This window comes from Condylura cristata, unplaced genomic scaffold (genome assembly GCF_000260355.1).
Source record: "Condylura cristata isolate star-nosed mole 26May11 unplaced genomic scaffold, ConCri1.0 scaffold00002, whole genome shotgun sequence".
In the NCBI taxonomy this organism is placed as follows: Eukaryota; Metazoa; Chordata; class Mammalia; order Eulipotyphla; family Talpidae; genus Condylura; species Condylura cristata.
Window position 1 is genome coordinate 16,298,452 of NW_004567103.1, and position 21,117 is coordinate 16,319,568.

Consider the following 21,117-nt stretch of genomic DNA (forward strand, 5'->3'; position numbering starts at 1 on the left):
TCATCAAGGAAGTGGGTAGAAGGAAATGTGGCAATAACAAGCATATTTATGGTGCAAACTGAAGTGAAGGTCATAAGGGTGTATATTTATCTCTTTACTCACCAAATTTTATCTAATATTTGTGCACTTTTAGTGTGTTAATCATGTGCCTACAAAGTGCCTTTAAAAACAGCACAGTGAAGAAACAGAGTGAACAAGTGTATTTTCTAGAGATATTAGCTTTGTGCAGGGAGTTATAGGTACTGACCTGAAGTGGAAGCAGCAACCTGAAAGCCAGTCAGTGTGACCGAACCCGGTGAGAAGCACATTGCCTTTGGGGAGACCCACCATCTTCCAAAGGTGGTCCTCTCCACAGGTGACTAAGATATCTTTGCGGGGATGCATGACAATGCTGCACAGGAAGAGAGAAGAGACAGTCACAAGGAGATTACCAGGAATGGTGTCATATTCTGAATAAATGAAACACAATAATTATTTCTATTCAGCAAGTCAGCAAAACAGTACATAGGGAACAGGAGTGGGAGTCAGAGGAACCAGGTTCCCTGGGGCTAGCTCTACAGTTCCAACACTACGGCTTCCTGAGCATGATCAACAGAATTAATTAACTTACTTGAACTCAGATTCCTTGGCTGCAAAATAAGGTGAGTTGATTTAGATTATTGTTCATGTTTAATTTTGGTTTGCAAACAATGATTCTGCTTTTCCTTCATATAGAGAAAGTTATGCCAGTGATAATGTGGTGCTAGATTACTTGGACCAGTAGCCATATGTACTACAGGAAATCAAAATTCTTGTCAGAAGACAGCAGATCTTAAATCATGTATTATCTAGGAAACAATCATGAATCATAACCATATTATCATAGTTCTATAATAAATACTATAAATGAAACACTCACTCTTTGGCCCACTATATACACAAAGAAAAGAAGCTCAAATTCCGTGCTAATACACCACTTAAATTGGCTTCAGTCAATGCACAGTACACAAATTGTGGTAATGAATTCAGGGTGCATAAGGCAATTTCCACTCCACAAAGGCATAGAGAGAAATGAGAAAGATGTAAAATTAATGATTAACACATTAAGCTGTTTTATTTGAACCAGGCTATGATCACTGTGGCTATTTAAATATTAGAGCTAAACCATTCTAAAATCAAGAGTCTGCAAGGTTAATGCCTGATATTTTATCTATGGCAATGCTTTAATCTTATTTATATAAGAGTTTCATCTATGTTTTACAGTGTATCAGGAACAAATGTGACCACTGTTAAACATTTATTATAAGACAACCTAAACATTAGTAAGAAATCTTTCAATTTCAGCATAGCCCTCTCAACTCAAAGATATAATGGATTTACTTGACTCTATGGTAAAGTAAAACAAATAATGACTCCTTTCTCCTGCAATGTAGACTTCAGGAATTCAATTCCCAATGATACTGTATTTAGTCCTTGTAACTTCAGGATTACAATAGAGCAAAACTTTTCTCGTTATGGGTGCCTTACACTAATACCAGAAAGTCCCAAACATTTGAAATGGAAAACCATTTCCTTGTATTATACCAGTACAGTTCTGGAAATGGACTCAGATCCAACAGAGCTGAGAATGTTCAACTCATAGACAAATGACCAAGAGCAGGACCTTCTTTCTAAGTGAATCATTGTTTCCATTTTGTTTTTCCAGCACATGCTGCTCAAAATAAACACAATAAAAGGGAAATTATTTATTTGGCAATTCATCATAATGTTAGTTTCTGACTTTCAGAAGACCAATTCAGGAAATGAATTTATTACAGCTCAAACTGGGTAAGGATACATTTATAGAACTTAATTAGAAGAAAAATATGATGAGAGGTAAAAAATGTCAGATTGAAATGAATTCTATATTCAAATACACGTAAGAAGGCAAACCAAATCCTGGAAGTTACTGAGTATGATGTATGTTGGCTCACAGCTTTCCTGGCAGACTCATGCACACTTGACTAGATGATAAATTACCCTCTTTAAGTCAAGATAGCTAAAATCATTGATGTCTTTACGAACTTTGAAAGATAAGTTTCCAAAATGACTTTTGTGAGGGGAGCTATTTGTAGAAGTTAAAGAAAAAAAAAAATAAGCACAATCTCATCGGTGGCTAATCAGTTCTGGATATTTTTCTACACTCCTCATGTCTTTCTCCTTGAAGCCTCCTCCATGACAACCTTCAAATTCCACTTCCACTTGGCATGGGCCACACCTAGTAATGACATACTCACATAGTTGCCGTACAGTATTACTTTCCCAACAGATTTTTTTGATATCTCTCACCTATTAATGAAATGTTTTTCTAAACATGTGGACAACTTTCATTCAAATATTGATATTTTATGATTTAAAGAATATATTTTCACTTAGTCCATAAAGTGGCCTTTAAATGAATATAAATATTTCCAATAGCTATAGGAGGGGATGACGTAAAACTTTAATTAAACAGGCCCTCCCTGTTTAATTAAAGGTGGCACAGCGGGTTAAAGCACAGCACTGAGGAGCTAAAGCCACTTCCGCATGAGTTCGATTCCCACCTGCCCCGGAGGTGACCACATGGCGTGGCAGACTTTTCCTGACCCACCCGCTGCTCCCCTCAGCAGTGTACTTCATCAATCTGCCTATTCTGCTACCCACTCTGTCTCTGGTGAAGCCTCTCGCCACCTCTAAGCCTTTGGCCTGTACCCCAGTTCTGTGTGCACAAATAAATAAATCTTAAAAAAAAACCTTAATAACAATTAATAAATTGCAAATATTGAATTAGTCACTGAATAAATGCATTAGTAAAGACTAAGTCACACCAATAAAGACCCCCGCCTCCTCCCTCCTCAGGAACTGCAAATCTCAACTCAGATTACTCCCTGTGGGAGATGATCAAAATAGAAAATGCAGGCTCAAGGTCATGGATCAGAAATAACTTCCCAGAAACAGAATTTTAACGCTATTATTAACCTAGAATGAGGTACTGGTATCTGAAATCCTCTTCCCCCATTTCATTCTCATCATCATCATCATGATCATCAGCATTGTCATCAAATGGCAATGGCCTATCATTGTTTGCAAACATAGTGCGTACCAGACCTTGCATTAAATGCTTAACACTCACAACAGTAGAATAAAAGCTCACAAGGAAAGGTTTTACATACATGCTATTTAACTGCTATATACATAAGCCCAAAAATTGTTGGCATTTAGTAACTGTTCAATAAATGCTTGTCAAATATATGACTGAGTGATTGGTCCTGGCATTATTAATTTGTCATTTTTATGACTAAGTAAACAGGTTATGATATCACATAAACTGTTTAAGTTTACATTTGGTGCATAAGTGCCATAGTCAGCTACCCAAGGTATGTTTTTCAGCTTATCTTTATCAGACTATTAATTTCATTACTTTATATTTCACATATTAATGACACCAAAGAAATTTAATTTGTCTTCTTGTGCTAATATTATGAGCTTTCCGTTGTATTGCAAGTTGTCTAAAGGCCTGACCTTTCATCCACCTATTTTCAAAGTGTACTCTGTAAAGTTTGAATGTAGAAAGATATTTAATAAGTGTTGATTCAATAAACTTTCAACTCATTGAGAATTTCCCCAATATATTCAGGCCTCAATTTTTATTTTCTGCTCATCTCTTAGTCTTCTGAAGAAGCTAAAGGAGCAATAACTAAAACTGTATAAAAGTCAGTTTCTGATCCCCAAGTTACATTAATTAAATACACATTAACATACTTAATAATCATTATACCCCTAAGAATTAGATCTATTCTCATCACTCAATAGATGGGAAACTGATATACTTTATACTAGAGGTTGAGTGATATGCTGAAAGTTATAAAATGAGGGATTAGCAAAGCCAAAATAGATTTGAAAATAATAATTGAGAAAACATATATTTAGGGTATAAAGCAGTAGCTGGCTAAGGTTTTCTACAAGTGGAGTACTATTATATTAAAGACTTATGGATCTGATGGTTTCTGTCATAACTCATCAATTCAGCCACTGAAACATTAAACAGCAATACACAAAACTTAAGTAAATGAACAGAGTTATATTCCAATAAATCCCAACTCACAAAACCAGGTGGTGGACTGCACTAGGTTTTGGGTCTGCATTGGCCTACCCCTAGTCCAAAGTATTTGAACTGCATGTTAGAATTTAAGAAAGTGGATTCCAGAATAAGGATGAATTTGAACTCTTACTCATGTCAACTTGCCAGGCATCCTAGATAAATTACTTCACCAGCCATTTTCTCAGGTTCCTTGTCTGAAAGATGAGATGATAATAGTATTGACTTCCTTCAAGGCTTATTTTTTAATTAAGTAAGGTATTCCATGTACAGCACTTAGAAAAGTGTTAGACATATAATGAAAATTCAGTAAGCAATAGTGTAGTACAGAAAGATAGAGCGCCTAGGATCAGCCTTTTCACATTTAAATGTTGACCTCTATGTCAAAAGGAGGAAATAATATAATTAATAAGGATGCTGTTTTGTGGGGTTAAGGCAAGCTGACCTAACTAATATAATTGGAATATCTAACCATAAATGTTATGTTACCATAACTCAAGTTATTCTTCTTCATTGTCACCCAACCCTTGATAAAGGAAATGTCTATGATCTATACAAGCCTTGTTAAGAAGTCATGGGTAGGGGCTCTCCCTGGTGGCGCAGCAGGTTAAAGCACAGCCCTAAGAAGCTAAATCCACTTCAGCATGAGTTTGATTCCCGCCCCAGAGGTGACCCACATGGCGAAGCAGACCTCTCCTGACCCAACCGCTGCTCCACTCAGTAGTGTACTTCATCAGTCAGCCTGTTCTGCTCCCCACTCTGTCTCTGGTGAATCCTCTCACCACCTCTGGCCTGTACCACAGTTCTGTATACATAAATAAATCTTTAAAAAAAAAAAAAGTCATGGGTAGTGCAGTGCTTAAAATTAAAACTGGTTAGAGAGGAATAGCATTCTGGACAGTTCTCATAAACAAAGGGTGTTATTTCATGTATTCTCTGCAAAGAATACAATCTCTGTATTTAATACTTCTACATATTAACATAAAGAAGCTGCACTGTTTTCAAGAATACTTGGAAACAAACAGTGGACAGTATGCGCATATGGATTCCCGTCCCTGTCTTCATGTCTACATATAGCAAGTATGTATGAAGTAGTTGCTGATCCTGGGGACTAGGGAGGAATATCCTCTGCTATGCCCCTGGCATGCTGTAAAAGAGAGAGCACAATTTCCCTTCTCAAGCTCTGACCACAAAGCTCTTACAGCATAGAATAACTTTCATTCTCAAAGATGTCTTCCTGGAGCTCTAATTAATAAGAATAATGAACTTTGTTAAATATCTTCCTGGCAGCTGCCCTAAGTGCCACAAAGTCATTGTACTTTAAACTTTGAATATAAGCTCTCTGCTTGCCTTTAACTTACTATTAATTATAATTACAAGATTCGAAGACAAAGGCCCTGTCACCTTATTCCTAAATTAATAGGCTTGTGACTTGGGTGAAAATAGTACAGGAAAACATCTTAAGGGTTCAAAAAAAGAAAATGTGGATGAATATTATCTTCCTTCTTAAGTTGTGTCCTGATGAAGTGTCCATAAAATGTTTTGTTAAACAACACACTACTTGTTACAAAAAAAAATTATGTCCTCGTGGAGATTGTCTGCCCTTCGCAATAGGACACTTTCCTTATTATAGACTACATGATATATATTTTAAAAACTCTCCTCATGGAAATTGTTCTTTCCAGTAGTGGCATCACACAAGGATATTTTGGAGGGAGTATGTGTAGGTGTGTGAAGAACACTATTAATTATCAGTAGAGTTGGTGACATAAGCACCAGCATTAGACTTTTCAAAGAGAAGAATTAATCCAAAAAAAGATTGTCACAAGAAAGACTAATTAGACACCCCTGTCTTCACTTTAGGTTATTCAGCATTGTAAACGTTTCCTTCACTTCAGCTCACAGGCTTTAATTATTTCTATCACAGAAAACACTCAGTGGGTTGAAAATGAATCAATATCAAGATGTGTGCCCTGTGAATATTAGGTGACCACACACCTGTGGCCCTTAAGCACAGACACAGTCACCCATTACCAGCCCAAATATATATCAAAACTTATCTGACTAATGGCCAGCTAATGACCACATCTTTTATCTGGATACATATCATGATTTATAAAACACTTTAAAATGCAACTTTCTTTCACTGTGTTAACAACAACAACAAAAGCACAAGAAATGGCAATGGAATAAACAAAACAGACAGAGGCACCACTCCTGAAGAGCTCACATGTGAACGGCTGGAAAGAAAAAGCAAAACTAAAATAACTAGATGAAATGCCCCAGCTATAATGAAAATATAACTGAGTGATATAACAGTGCGTTGGGGGAAATGGGATTTTCTGGGAGATTGTAAGAGGAGTCCTCGTTGAAGATGTGACATTCTGTCTTGTTTTAGAAAGGAAGGAGAGAGTATGCCCTTCTCAAGGCACAAGTGTGGAAATGCTAAGGCTGAAACTAGGTGCTGTGATCACGGGAGAGAAGGAAGACCCAGGACACTGCTGAGATCAGGCAGAGAGGACTGAGGCTGAAGAAGGAGCAGATCACAACATTTCACAGAATGAGGGGAAAAGGCCAAAATGCTTCTCAAGATCACTGAATGGCTTTAACTAAGAGAACTATAGACAATTATTGTTTGAAAATTCTTTGGCTGCAGTCCAAAAAAAAAAAAAAAGTGGAAAGCAAGACATAGGATAGGAATGTATAGTAGTAACAAGGATAGTGGCTTCAGATTCACTTAAAATAGAGCTCTTCTTTATTATGGCAGGTGTAATTTCAGTATATTAACATTTTTGCTAGGAAAAACCAAATCATAGCTGTTCTCACCAATAAAGAATATTAAATAATTAAATGTACTTATTAAAATGCCAAATGAAATGGAGCTAAACTTATAAACCAAATGTGTGCAAAACTAAAATAATTAGAAATCTGTCCAAATGAAATGCTGGATTTGATCCATTTTCAAATGTCAGCTAAGAAATGGGAAAGACCAAACTTTAATACTACCATTTTAAATTATATATTTAATGTACTTACAGATTTATTCAAAGCAGATTGGATTTATATTGTCAGGATCTGGTAAGTGGTACCCTCTCTTCATTTGTACTACCTGGGGCATTTCAGAGATTAGAGAGTTATTAACAATGATATCTGGGGTAGCTACAGGAGTTAATATCTCCACTTTATCTTTCAGTGTTCTTTCAATTTTATATGTACAATGAATTTGGCATCTGGTGGGATGCCAAGTAGTGACCCTTTGCCTTGCTACCTTGATGGTCATGCTGATCTCAATCATCAGCAAGCTCAGAGACAAACAAGACCTGCTGCATTTTCAGGCTCTTGGGGCAGGGTGGGAGGAGAAGCAGTAACAGGTCATTTCAATACTCACTAGATGTTGTAATTCAAAAGCCCACTTATGTTGTGTAACATTTCATCATTTTATCACTATACAAAATCTACCCAAATCCTTGTTAGCAAAACACAAACTTTTGATCTTTATCGCCGCATTAAAGCAGCAGTTTCCAACAACTTTATAAAAATTGTTTTATGCTTAAATTAGGTAGCACTATCTAATTTTTAGATACTTTTTTAATTGATTCAAAAGATATCTAGTTTTAAATTGATTCAAAGGATATTTAGTCCCCTAGAAAAGTTTTCAGGTTGGATTAAGTTACATTTTGGCTAACCTTATAATTAAATTGGCAATGAATAAACAAGGATGATAATATTTTGTAACCTCTTCTATATACTAATACAAATAATTCTTTAAAATTTGTAGACTTGAATTTTATAAGAAAATTTCCCCAACTATACATACAAATGTAAAGATTTTTCCTTCCACCTCCACTGAAATTCTACACTAACCTACCTGCAAATAATGCAACCTAATGATCTTCCAGAATGCACTAACCTCATCTGCACAGCTTCCAGAATATCTGTTTCACTGGATTAGTGGGGCTCTACTTTGGTAAGTGCATCCCAAGTCATATCCATTTATCTTTCAAGAGAAACTTCTTAAGAACTGGGGGCCATGATCTTGGACAAAATCATTTAACTTCATTTTGCTTTTGCTTCTCCAAGTAAGATGATGTGATATCATTTATCTTGTTTCCTTGATTCTTGTAGGAATGAAATTAAACAAACCATTTAGGATAATCAAACTGAATAATATAGGATAATCAAACTGAATAATATATTTTCCACTTTCTCCAGAACTTACTACTATCTTCAAGAAAAACCATTTCAAAATAGACAACTAAGTGAAATTTAGACAACTAAGTGAAATAGACAATAAAATGACAGGAATAGGCAGGCCCCACTATTTAGTTAAACATGATGAGGAAAATCAAGGTTAACCACATCCAGATTCACCAAACTGTCTCCTGCAGCTGAGCATTTTATGCTCTGTAGTTTTATACATACAGTGGCTCATGTTATGAAATTGCTGTCATTCTTACAGTTTATCATACAAAGGTACATTACACATTTATGTTTTTAAGAATTTCAACAATAAAATTTATTTGGCTATTTCATGTTTCAGCAATTTACAAGAATTCTGTGCAGTTATGAACATAAAATTTTCCATTTCATGTCTCCTTAGTATATTAGTGACACAGAGCATATGCTTTTCTAAGCTAAAATCATAAGTACCCAAGGGAATATCTTTATCCCGGAAAATCTCTTTTCCAGAAGGAAATTTAGAAATATGATTTATTTCTAACCTAGGAATAATTGGAAGTAATACTATGTAAGATATACAATTAAGGAAAATTTACATGTTGAAGTATAGTGTAGAATTCTATTCTGAATTTGACTTAACTTATTAAAAATCAACAAGCTAATGTGATGATTCTTATAACCTATAAGTATTGACAACTTGCTTCTTTTTTACCTTGTTAGAAATATAGTAGAAAACTAAAATTAATTACTTATGGCCCTTTTATTTTTGAGGAGGACTCAGTAGACAACAGTACTTTCTTAAAAAATTTTGGTATGTAAGAGACATGTATTAAAATCCTATTCTATAAACAATTCAGAATCTTAATTTTCATATTAAAATATGAGCTAAGACTGAGATTCCATCTTCATGCCTCTTGCATATCAGAGGCAAGTGGGAGAAGTGATAAAAGAAGAAAAGGGAGCTGATCTGGATGAGCGCTCATGACAGTGAGCAGGAAATGTGAGCAGGGGTTCTGAGACACTGCAGTGAATGATTGCCCCATTCCTGCCCAGTGGATGGAAGTAAGGATGAAGGCATAGGAACTGAGATGTTGAAAAAAATCACCATAAAACTGTTTGAAAAATAAAATAAGTTGAATACAGGGTTTGCAGCCAGACATACATAGCTGGAATTGATGAATACAATAAAAAGTTTAAAATGGGCTCTCCCTAGTGGCACAACAAGTCAGTGCAGCACTTCCTGGCCAGGGAGCTTACCCACATGGCTCAGCAGACCTTTCCTGTCTTGCCCCCTGTTCCCCTCAACAGTGTACTTCCTCCATCTGCCTAATCTGTTCCTCACTTTGTCTCCGATGAAGCCTCTCACCGCCCCTGCACCTCTGGTCTTACCCCAGTTCTGTATGTATAAATAAATAAATCTTTTTATTTTTAAAGAAAAGTTTAAAATGTGGAAGTGGGTGGTGAGCTGAACTAAGGTAAGAAGTGACAAACATATAATTTGGGACATAAGTCCTAACGAGGGAACAGGCTGACAAAAATGAGTCCCAGCAATGGAAGACTAACAAAAACAAGCAGCAATCATGGAAAGGGACTGGTGATTTGCCCTGTAGTAAGATGCTGCTTCATTTGATTTTATCCCCATGCATTTATCTCTGCATACTAAATGCTGCTGACGTCTTCCCTTTCCTACCCCACTTGAAAGAAGCAAGAAGAGGGTTTATTGACTCACTGTTCTATTCCCAACTATCCACTTTGAGTTAGAAAAGAGAACAGAGGGAACAATTCCAGCTGCATCCTGCCACAATCTCAGGTAAAAGTTGGAGCTTCTATTTTTACCTGCTCAATATTGCAATCACTTAGAACAGGAACAACTCCACAGATATTCAATTCCATGATTTATTATGTTCCCGGAATGCTACCAAATTCAGTGGGAGATATAAAAAGTATGTACCAGCCCCATTCTCTCAAGTACACAGTATACTCACTTCCCTTTTTACAAATAAAGTCAAATGACTTTCCTTACTGCAGTATTCAAAGTCTGCAGTACCTGCCCCTCTCAAAATCATGCAAGGCTTACCAGAACCATAGGGCATTTCCTACAGTGATTTCACATTGTATTTATGTGTGTGTGTGCACACATGTGTGCTTATTCCTCTGTTATCTTTTCTTACTCAAAGTGGATAGTTTGTGTGTGTGTGTTGCGTATGTATTTTACATTTTAAATTTGACTGTCCTTAACAAGGAGAGGAAATCTCCCTGTAAGTGTATTGCTTGCTGCAGTCTTTATTGACTCTTTAATCTCCTGGCTTACTTAACTTTCTTAATGTACATTCGTTACCTCACACCTGCAGGTATAAGAATGCACAAGAGTGTTTCTGTATGCTTGCATACTCTGCTTTATCTCTTCTAAATGTAAGGATTCAGTGACCTGTAAAATTTCATCTGGTTTAATAACTATGCTTATTTTAACTCTACTTGATTATATGTCTATCTTCTTACTCAACAGATCCACACTTCCCTATCCAAACTATTATGAACTATGAAGAATCTATAAATTTTACAAATGCTCAAAATAAATATTATGATAATTTCATATTTTATAATTTAAAAGATTTTTAGAAGTAAACATCTCACCAAGATTTGTGTTTTTAATAAGAAATTTCCTTTAAGCATTATACTCTTAGCCTCTCTTCACCCTTAGTATGCTTCTAAAGAGGGAGGAATAACTTATCTGTATGGGTTTGGAATAAAAAGTTTTATATTTTCCTCCTAGTCTATCTCTACTGGAACAATCTTTCTGCAGTGATTACACAATACAGTTGTTCTATGTCTCCTGTTACAAACCAACTATCATTCAGCATGTTCTATGCCCCTGTAGGTTACCTATTTATAAAAGTGAAGTAGAAAGTCAATGCTGATATATCAAAATATTTCTCGAATCCAGCCTTTATCAGTAAAAGCTAATATTTTATTCCCATCTTTTAGAGCCATGTGTTTGCTCTCAATGAGTCCTTGACTTGATCAAGGCAAGAGGCTATTTATTGGCACTCTAAATTCCAAATTCTGAGAAAAGATAAGCACCATATTTTGGAAAGTTAAAGTTAACATAAGAGGGTTTTTATAATGTTGGATCACGTTGGATTTGATTCTTTAGTTTAAGGTAGTTCCTAATGTGCCTTGTGCTTTTAGCTTGCTACTGATTTTGCAGACATGTAGATGGTTCTGAGTAATGTTGGCCAACTACAGGGGTTCACAGCCATGGATTGTGTGCTTCTCTGTAACTGGCCACATGAAATACTTTCTTAAACAAAACGAAATATTAAATTGCAAAAATCAGCTTTTTACTAGAAATTACTTGTAGGAATATAAACTTTCTTGAGGTATATAAGAAATTGCCTTTCCCCCTCTTGAGGTATATAAGAAGTCCTTTCCTTAGGACTTCTAAAATAACATTCTCCAAACTTTGAACAAGTCACCTGGATTACCCATCCCATTTATTTCCTCAATTCTTTAACTGTTGGGGGATTAAATAATATTTAAATTATATTACACAGGAGTCTGTAGGAAAGCATCTCTCATATATTAGGCACTGAATTAAATATAGTATTATGTTCATACTTATGAATCAATCTCAAATTTCTTAGCAAGCTTATTTTTCAATTTTTTTTAATATTTATTTAGTTATGCATATAGAACTGTGGTACAGGCCAGATTCAGGGACAGTAAGAGGATTCACCAGAGACAGAGCGGAAAGCAGGACAGGCAGATATGAAGTACACTGCTGAGGGGAGCAGCGGAGAGACAAGAGAGGTCTGCTGTACCGTGTAGGTCAGCTATGGTGCCAGGGATGGAACTCGCACTGAAGTGGCTGCAGGTAGTCACTTCACTCCCTGCTGGCCAGGGAGGGCCAGCAAGCTTATTTTTCAAATTTTAAGCTATATAATAACTGGATTTTTAAAAATCATCTTTTATTGTTTTAACTTTGTGTTTTAAAGGTATTGTATATCCCCCTTCAGGTTTCACTGCACCACACCCACCATCCAGGCACCCATGGTCCTCAACAGTAGTCCACTGGGCTACCTCTCCAATTTTGTTCTTGCTTGTCCCCTTCTGCTTCTGGTAGAGAGTGAGATTTCTCAGATGTGTTATTGGTTTGGCATTATCTGTCCTGTGCTTTATGTTTCAGAAATCCTTATATAAGGAACACCATCCGGCATCTGTCTTTCTCTTTCTGACTTATGATACTTAGAACGATTCCCCCTCCAGTGCCATCCATGTTGTTCCAAGGGAGTTTATTTTTTACTAGTCAAATAGTATTTCATTCTGTATTTATATATATAATATCTTCTTGACAAACTCATCTGTTTGGGAACAATTAGTTTGTTTCCATAATTTGGCTACACCTGGATTTCAAACAGCTCTTCAATGTATTTAACATATTAAATCTTCAAACTTATGCAACACTGAACTATATATAATAATTTTTTGACACGGGGGTGGAGGGTTCAGAGTGATCTTCTGGTGGTTTTGGCCTTTTAGTGCCGACTGGAAATGTATACCACATAGCAGTGGTAAATGGATTCTTGCTTAATACCAGCTCATACAAAAAAAAACTGTCTTTATGGATTTCCCTCTATGATAGGTTATAGACAAAGGCTGAAAAAGATCCAAAAGTATTGATCTGTAAATTGTTGTCTGGATGTAACACAGAATTGTTGGCTTTGTATTCCCTCTTTGACAATAATGCATCTTTTCCCTATATTTGCTGTATCTAATCGTAAGAATCACTGGCACTAACAAGGATAAAAGTCACAAGTGGTGATGAATGTTATCTATATAAACATCTCTTTTAATCTTAAAATCATGTAAGAATTTATTTTAGGTAAATTAGTTTTGCCTTTCAGCTTTCTCTGGAAATACAAAAAAATAAGTTATCATCAGGGAAATTTTTTACCTCCACATCAACAGCTATTTATTTGCAAAAGAGATGAACATACTACACGAACAAATTTTTCAATGCTCTAATGTTCCACAATGTCTAGTTTTGGATATTAACAAAACGATACTTTGGCAAGCAAGGCATTATGTCTAATATAATTGTCTCCTGTTTCTAACAATTCACTTAGTAAATTTCTCTAAACGGCAAAGATATATGCAATGGAGTTGGATAATCAAATTACATGTATATACACACACATATATATGTATATACATATATACACATATTTGGAAAAATTAAAATATTTTCCTTAATATGAAATAGACCCATGAAAAAAAACAGCTTTCCTGAATATTGTTTATAAATGTACTTTCAAAATAGACAGTGAGCATATAATATATGCATTACAATAATAATCTATATTACCCAGATTAAATTCTTAATCTCTTGCTTATGTTACCAGTCCAATAGATGCTTCTTTATATGAAGAATTATATTATTTAAGATTATTAAACTTTGTCAGTTCATGAAAGAAATAAAATAATCTATAGAACAAAATTATTCAAACCCATAATTCTTTGTTTATTACAGTGTCATATGCTTTCCTATTTCATTAACCTTAATAAAATACTATTTAATGCTGTAGAAATGAACATGAATGCTTAATTATGATTTTAAAAATCATATAATTATATCCCATCACATTTTTGTGATTAAAATATTCTCTATTCAAAGAGTGTAATTCCTAAAGCACTTAATAATTCAGAGAATTTTTTTATAAATATAACTTAGACTTTGGTTAAATAAATATTTGTGTCACATTATGGAAAAGACCCAAAACAGTAAAGCACCAAATTTATTTTGGGGTTTGAGGTCTAACAATGCATGTATAATTTGGAACAATGAACATAGCTATAATTACAAGCTACAGGAAAAGCATTCCCTGTACTTAAAAAAAAAAAGTCCTCAATTACCAAATAAGCTGCATTAAATGTCATTAACTTAACAATTAAACTCAACTTTAAATTGGGAAAATAATAATGAAACCTTGAAGACACATCAACACTTAACTCAGAACTGTAAACATGAGAAGAAATGCTAAGACCATCCAAATTATTGTTAGTGATATTCAAATTTTATTTCTAATCTATTAAAGTGGTTGTTCAGTAATTTTTAAAGGGAAAGATTTAAAAACACACACACACAAATGCATCAAGTAGGCACACAAGATAAACCAAAGATCAAAAATAAATTATATCAAACTAAAAAGTTTCTGTACAGTTTCTGTATAGTCAAACAAAACAGACACCCTACTTACTAGACAAACTTTTTGCACACAATACAACTGAAAGGGAACTGATTGCAAAATTCTACAAAGACCTAAGAGGACTCAACAAAAACAAAGTAAACAGTCCAGTCAAAACATGGGCAGAAAATATAAAAAGACACGAATAAATGCAAATGGTCAACAGGTATATGAAGAAATGCAAATTAAAACCACAATGAATACCACCTCAACCAGTAAAAATTGCACACATTAAAAAACAGGCAACAACAAATGCTGCTTGAGGATGCAATGAAAAAGGAACTTTCCTAGACTGCTGGGGGGGATGCAAACTCAACCAATCACTATGGAAAGCTGTGGTGGGGGTTCCTCAAACTACTGAAAATGAAGCTACCATATGACCCAGCAATCACATTTCAAGGAAGCTACTACCCAAATGACACAAATCAGGGAAATCTTTAAAAAAGGGACCTGCACCCCCATGTTTATTGCAGCACTATTTACAATAGGGAAGCTATGGAAACAACCCAAATGCCCAAAAATAGATGACTGGATCAAGAAGATGTGGTGTATATACACCATGGAATACTATTCAACAATCAAAAATTAAAAAACACATGCCATTTGCAGCAACAGGGATGGAACTAGAAAGGATCATACTTAGTGAAATAAGCCAGAAGGAAAAGGAAAAATGTCAAATGGTTTCATTTATAGAAGGAATGGAGGGACCAAATAAGGAATCAGGGAAAAAAATAATAGTACTAAAACAACAAAGCTAACAGGCAACTATGGATAAGAGACATTATGTGATGGGAGGAGATCAGAGCAGGGGAAAGAAGATCACAAGGGATTAAATGATGGTTCAGAGGTGAAATGGTTGTGGAAATTTACAGGGAATATACAATGATGTAGAAGATATATATATATAATAAATTATATATTATAATTATATATAATTTATATAATATACATTTTTATATTTAATTTATATAAAGTATATACTATAATATATGCATATAATATACACTACATAATAAATACCATATATTATAATTATATATTATCATATAATTGTATTATATATTAAACATATAATAAATATACTATTATATAAAATAAAATAAATGAGAACTCTTATCCTCACAACAATCAAGTGTCACAGCAAACTGTTCCTGTGCCTCATCAGCTTCCCAACAAGTAAAGACACAATCTTGCCAACCTAAGTCTGTGTTAACTTGTCCGTTGTTCTTATCCACAATTGTCATGTTCAAGGCTATTCTTTTTTTTTTTTCATATTTATTTATTTAGACTATTCTTTTAGAGGTAGGGTTAGGCATGACAAGAATTCTTTTTCTTTTCCATTTAATCAATCAAAAAAAAACACAATAATAACCAACAAAACTCTCCATTATAGGAATAGAAATGCAATAAACCTATGAAAATTAGTTGGTAGTAAATGAATCTCACCTGAGCCATAAAGTCTACTTCAGATATTAGCAAAGGCTATATATTTTTCAAAGATTTGTTTATTTATGCATACAGAACTGGGGTATAGGCCAAAGGTGCAGGGGCATTGAGAGGATTCACCAGAGAGAGTGGGAAGCAGAACAGGCTGACTGGTGAAGTACACTGCTGAAGGGAACAGCAGGCGGGTCAGGAGAGTTCTGCCACCCCATGTGGATCACCTCCCAGGCAGGCGGGGATAGAACTCATGCTGAAGTGGCTTTAGCTTCTTAGTGCTGGCTTTAACCCATTGCGCCAACAGGGAGAGCCAGCAAAAGCTATTTTTCAGACTAAGAAACATGTGGTTCTGTCTTAGCACCTATTAGTTTCGTTTTCTTAGCCACACCACTAATTAATCTCAGCCACATAAGCAAGCAGAATAAACCACTCTGTACTCCTCAAACTTACTGTTTCGCTTCTACTTCTCAATGGCAGCTCATTCCTCCTTAAGACAGACTCTACTCTCTTCCTACTCACCAACCCCAGTCAGCACAGCGAGGTTTAGAAATCTCATCACAAAGATTATTTCTTTCAAAGTGACTTTTTTGGTTTCCTCTAATTGGCAGTCTCTTCCATATTTGAACCTCCAGGATGAATACTTAGACATATGTGGAATTTATCTTATTCTGCCTCAAATAGATTCTTTTACCAAGAGTAAACAAATTTTCTAAAATTCTAGGTGACTTTCCAAAGTCCAGCAGTCATTATTTTATTTCTTGTTCATCTTTTAAATGATGACTTGATGATTACTTATTAAAAAGGAAGCCAACACAAGAATCACAGGCTAGGGAAAAAGTAAGAATTCTATTCCATTTTGTGTAACTCAAGACTTCCTGGACAAGCACCATCAATTTCAGGCCTCTTATAGAGTATACAACCAGCTAGAAAGGAAAAACAACTTCTGGAAGGTTTGTTCCAACTGTCAAAGTAATTGCCACAATTCCTTTCTTTACTGGGTAGTAGAGACTTAGCCTAAGCATGGTTAAGTGATTAAAAATCACTTTTATGTGATTAAAAATATAAAATACTTCTCTATCTTCTTAATTTCCTATCAGCATTTGAATGTACTTTCTTAATTTCCAAATGTGAAAAGATTACCAAATTTTTAACAACAAAAAAATATGTCTTTTTTAAGAAACTGACTGCTATAAAAACCCAAAGGAAGCTCGCGAGTAATTAATTGTGAGACTAGACTATAGAAAACTCGCTGAGTGTATAGTTTTCTCTTTTGGAACATGGCCGATTAATGCGTTCTTTTCCTACCTTTTCTATTTCTCTCTTCCTTTTCATTATAAGAAGAACAATCTCTTTCGTTTCCCCCCATCACCTCCTTTCCATGGATTTCAGCAGGAATTCACAAAATTCAATTTAAAAAATGTTTTAAATGGTAGTGCATGAGAATGGTTAATTTCCACTATAGGATAATCAACCCTTAAAATGGTTGGAGCTCCGCCTGGCGGTGCACTGGGTTAAAGCACCACATTATGAAGCTCTCCAAAGCCACTGCAGCGCAAATTCCATCCCAGGCCAGGGAGCTGACCCATATGGAGTGGCAGACCTCTTCTGACAGGCCTGCTGCCCTCAGCAGTGTATTTCGGTCGATCTGCCTGTTCTGTTCCCCACACTGTCTCTGGTGAATCTTCTCACCCACAACACCTGTACCCCAATTCTGTACCCCAGTTCTATAAGCATAAGTAAATAAATCTTAAAAAAAAAAAATGGTTGGATGCATGCCACATAATGGACACATTAGCTTTACTGCTTTGCAACAATAATGCCACATTTTACCTTTTGAAATATGTTCTCATTTAAGGAAACCTGCAATCCATACTAAAAAGATCTCGTTTTAGAATAATTCCTTTTGATGAAATACTGTATGTAACCAAGCACCCAAGATGCTTTAGAATTTTGCAACTTGATTAGTCCCAATAAGTGTAAAGATAAATTATATATTTTTTTTTTGTTTGAGATCCTGAGGGAAAGTCTGCTGAGATATGAGACGCTTGCTATTTTCTTGTGAGTTAGTTGTGACTCCAATTCTTTCTTCTGGGAGGGTGAGGCAAAGGTTCCCTCAGATATGGAGAGGGAAAAATTGTCACTGCACTGCAAATATTTTCTTTTTGAATCAAAGAACAATAGTAAGAGACATTTTTAAAATTCAACTAATAATACGTTTGCTGACCATTCTCCAAGTCTCCCTACAAAAGCTTTATGCAGATGAACATTTTTAAATACAGTGGCAGCTGAAGAATTGTGGTATCTATGGTAGATTCTACCCATCTTAATCCCTCATTTAAATTTATATTTGTAGACTCTGAGATATCTCTCACAATCTCTCTCTCTCTCTCTCTCTCTCTCTCTCTCTCTCTCTCTCTCTCTCTCTCTCTCTCTCTCTTTTCTACAGAATGTTTTCTCACTACAGAATTTTATAGCTAAAACATCTTCCTAGACGATCTTGTACAATAGGAACAATGTTACTATTAGTAACCATGAACAAAACAGTTTCCTTCAAAAAGATTAATAGGCAGAAGTTCTTAGGAAAGGCTTTGCTCTACAGGGATAAAGACAAAGCTCTTTGCTCTCTGCTTTTCTTCTGCAATCATAGATGTGATATCTGTACATACAAGGATATGGCTTGTAACCATGAAGACAAAAGCAACATATTAAGGATGACAGTGTAGGAAGATAGAATTGGATCCCACGATATGAGCCATTCTGCCAGCTGAATGCTGCCTGAGTTACAGAAACCCATGTGTTTACATTACCGAGTCATGGTGTCTCCTGTCAGATGAACAGTTCCTAGCTGATATTCAACTGGACATCTGAAAACTGTGTTGTTTCATGGCAACAGCTCAAATTTGGAACGCTCTAGCGAAGAAGACACATGGTAAGCACCCAAGAATTTTAGGATACAAAAATTCTGGTAATGTTGGTGGAATCTTTGTTCAAGTTGTCCTAATCTGTGTTCAGACCATCTACCTACCAACAGATACATCAAAGGGTGGATACTGTGTGCCCCTGTATTTGTTAAAATGACTAACATTCAAGTCTCATCTTGGTGGATACACAATATTCACAAATCTAGCGCCTCAACACACATAACTAAACAACACCGTCAAGTATGGAAAATAGAAGATGATGCTCCCATCCTAGGGTTGCCATATTCTCTCAATATGGCAGCAGCAGCCAATTAAATGCATGTAACATCTGGTCACTTGTGATCTTTCCTCTGCTTCAAAGGCTGTCGATGGAGCTCTTTTAAAGAAGTATAAACTGCTCCGAATTCATCATTAGTGGGACGACTACAGAACTGCTTTAAGATGTTTAAGAGCTATGGATATTTGTGTCGTTTCCTATTTTTCAGTGGCACTATTTTTCTTTCGTTTTCACTGTGTTTATGAAGATACTGTTGGTCTGCCACATTATGTGTTTTAGGGATAGAAGCTCACACTTGCGCAAGTGTATATTATCACAGCAAGCCTAGCACCCAGCCCCTCCAACCCCCATACCATGACCCCTAATATCCCCTCCCTACCTTGCCCCAGTTACCCCCATCCTCTCCTTCGGGCAGTCCCAGCTCCACAGTCAGATTTCAAAGATTTGTTTTGGTTTTGGTATTGCTTTGTTTCTTTGTATTCCACGTAGGAAAGAAAGCATCTGGCATTGGTCTTTTTCCTTTTGATTTATTTCTCTCTGGCTGTGACCCCAGCTTTTATCATCACACATCCTCTGATTCTCCTGTGACTTTATTATGACCATCTGAATAATTCAGAATAATCTATCTCAAGATCCTAACTTAATAACATATGCAAAATCTCTTTACCATAAAAGGCAACAAATCCCCAGGTTCTGGGGATTAGAACATGGATATCTTCTAGATCATATTATTCTGCCTGCCACAATATTCTTTTTATGTCCCTCAAAAGTAAAGATCGGGATACTGGTGTTTTAAACACCACCATGAAAAAAATCCCAATGTTCTTAATTACAAAATTGGAACATTACCCCCAGACTGAAAGGCAAATGACATTTAAAAAAAAAATTATAAAATTTTCTGAGGTCAAAGTGACATTGTGTATTACAAAAGTGACCCTGGTGTAGATACTACTTGATAAAATTAGGATTTATTTATTATTTTCATTTAGGAAGAACACAGAAGTTACCAGGCTGTAAATTATACTTATCTTATATTAGGATATAACAACAACAACAAAAATACTCTTTTTTATATTTAAGACCAATATAGTAAACAGATTCAAATTTTCTGTATTTAGCATCCAAGCACAACAATAAACTATTATCTACTATAGTGATTCCAGGCAGATAGGAACATTGCACAGGTACATAAACATATTTCATGGTTCATTCCTTTAATATTATATTCACAAAAGAAGGAGGCCACTAAGAACTGCAGGATGATAAAAGAAAAGAATTGATGGTGCAACAAAAAGAGAGTGCTCCTTAAAACACATCCTAACTGGTATTTCATTTGGCACCTGAAAATTGTGTATTCAAGCACCTTACAATGAGAAGTCAATGAAAAAATCAATAGCATCAGGGAGATTCCAGAAGCTGACTCAAAGAAAATAAATATATGCTGGAGGTTGGTTAATATCTCCTTCTTCATTTCACAGAGGGAAATAAAAATATTAAGATTTAGACAAAGGTCCCCTAATAAAAACCAGAGTTGCTGGAAGGCATAGAGAAATTTGAAAAAGAGCAGTTGGATAACTGTTTGCCATTACAAAGGACTAATAAAAAGGAATTCTGAAGCCAATATAATACCTAAAATAAATGCAATATAACATAGTTCTGTGATCCCCATTATAATTGTTGAGTTAGGTAAACACACATTAGCTAAAATTTTATACTTCTCTAATTATATAGACACAAAAATTCCCACTAATATATTTTCCTTACATATTTAGTTAAGGAAACATTAGAAAATGTTCCTTTTTCTTGTGGATAATATATTCCTTGGGTGTGCCTCTAAGGGAAGAAGATACAAAGCCAATTATAATCCTTGATGGCTTCAGAATTGTTTTCATTCTCTCAGACATGGGGGGGAAAAAAACACTAAGATTTTGTTTGAATTGCTTTTGGAAATTAAATAAG

At 35.3% G+C, this 21,117-nt stretch overlaps 1 protein-coding gene across 1 annotated transcript in view; it reads right to left on the minus strand.

The window, feature by feature from the left end:
- SPAG16 (sperm associated antigen 16) overlaps window positions 1-21,117 on the minus strand; it is a 678,503-nt gene that overhangs the window by 386,130 nt on the left and 271,256 nt on the right. Inside the window, exon 11 of the mRNA XM_004674324.2 lies at window positions 248-391. Coding sequence (XP_004674381.1) covers window positions 248-391 — 144 coding nt within the window. The remainder of the gene's footprint in view (window positions 1-247; window positions 392-21,117) is intronic.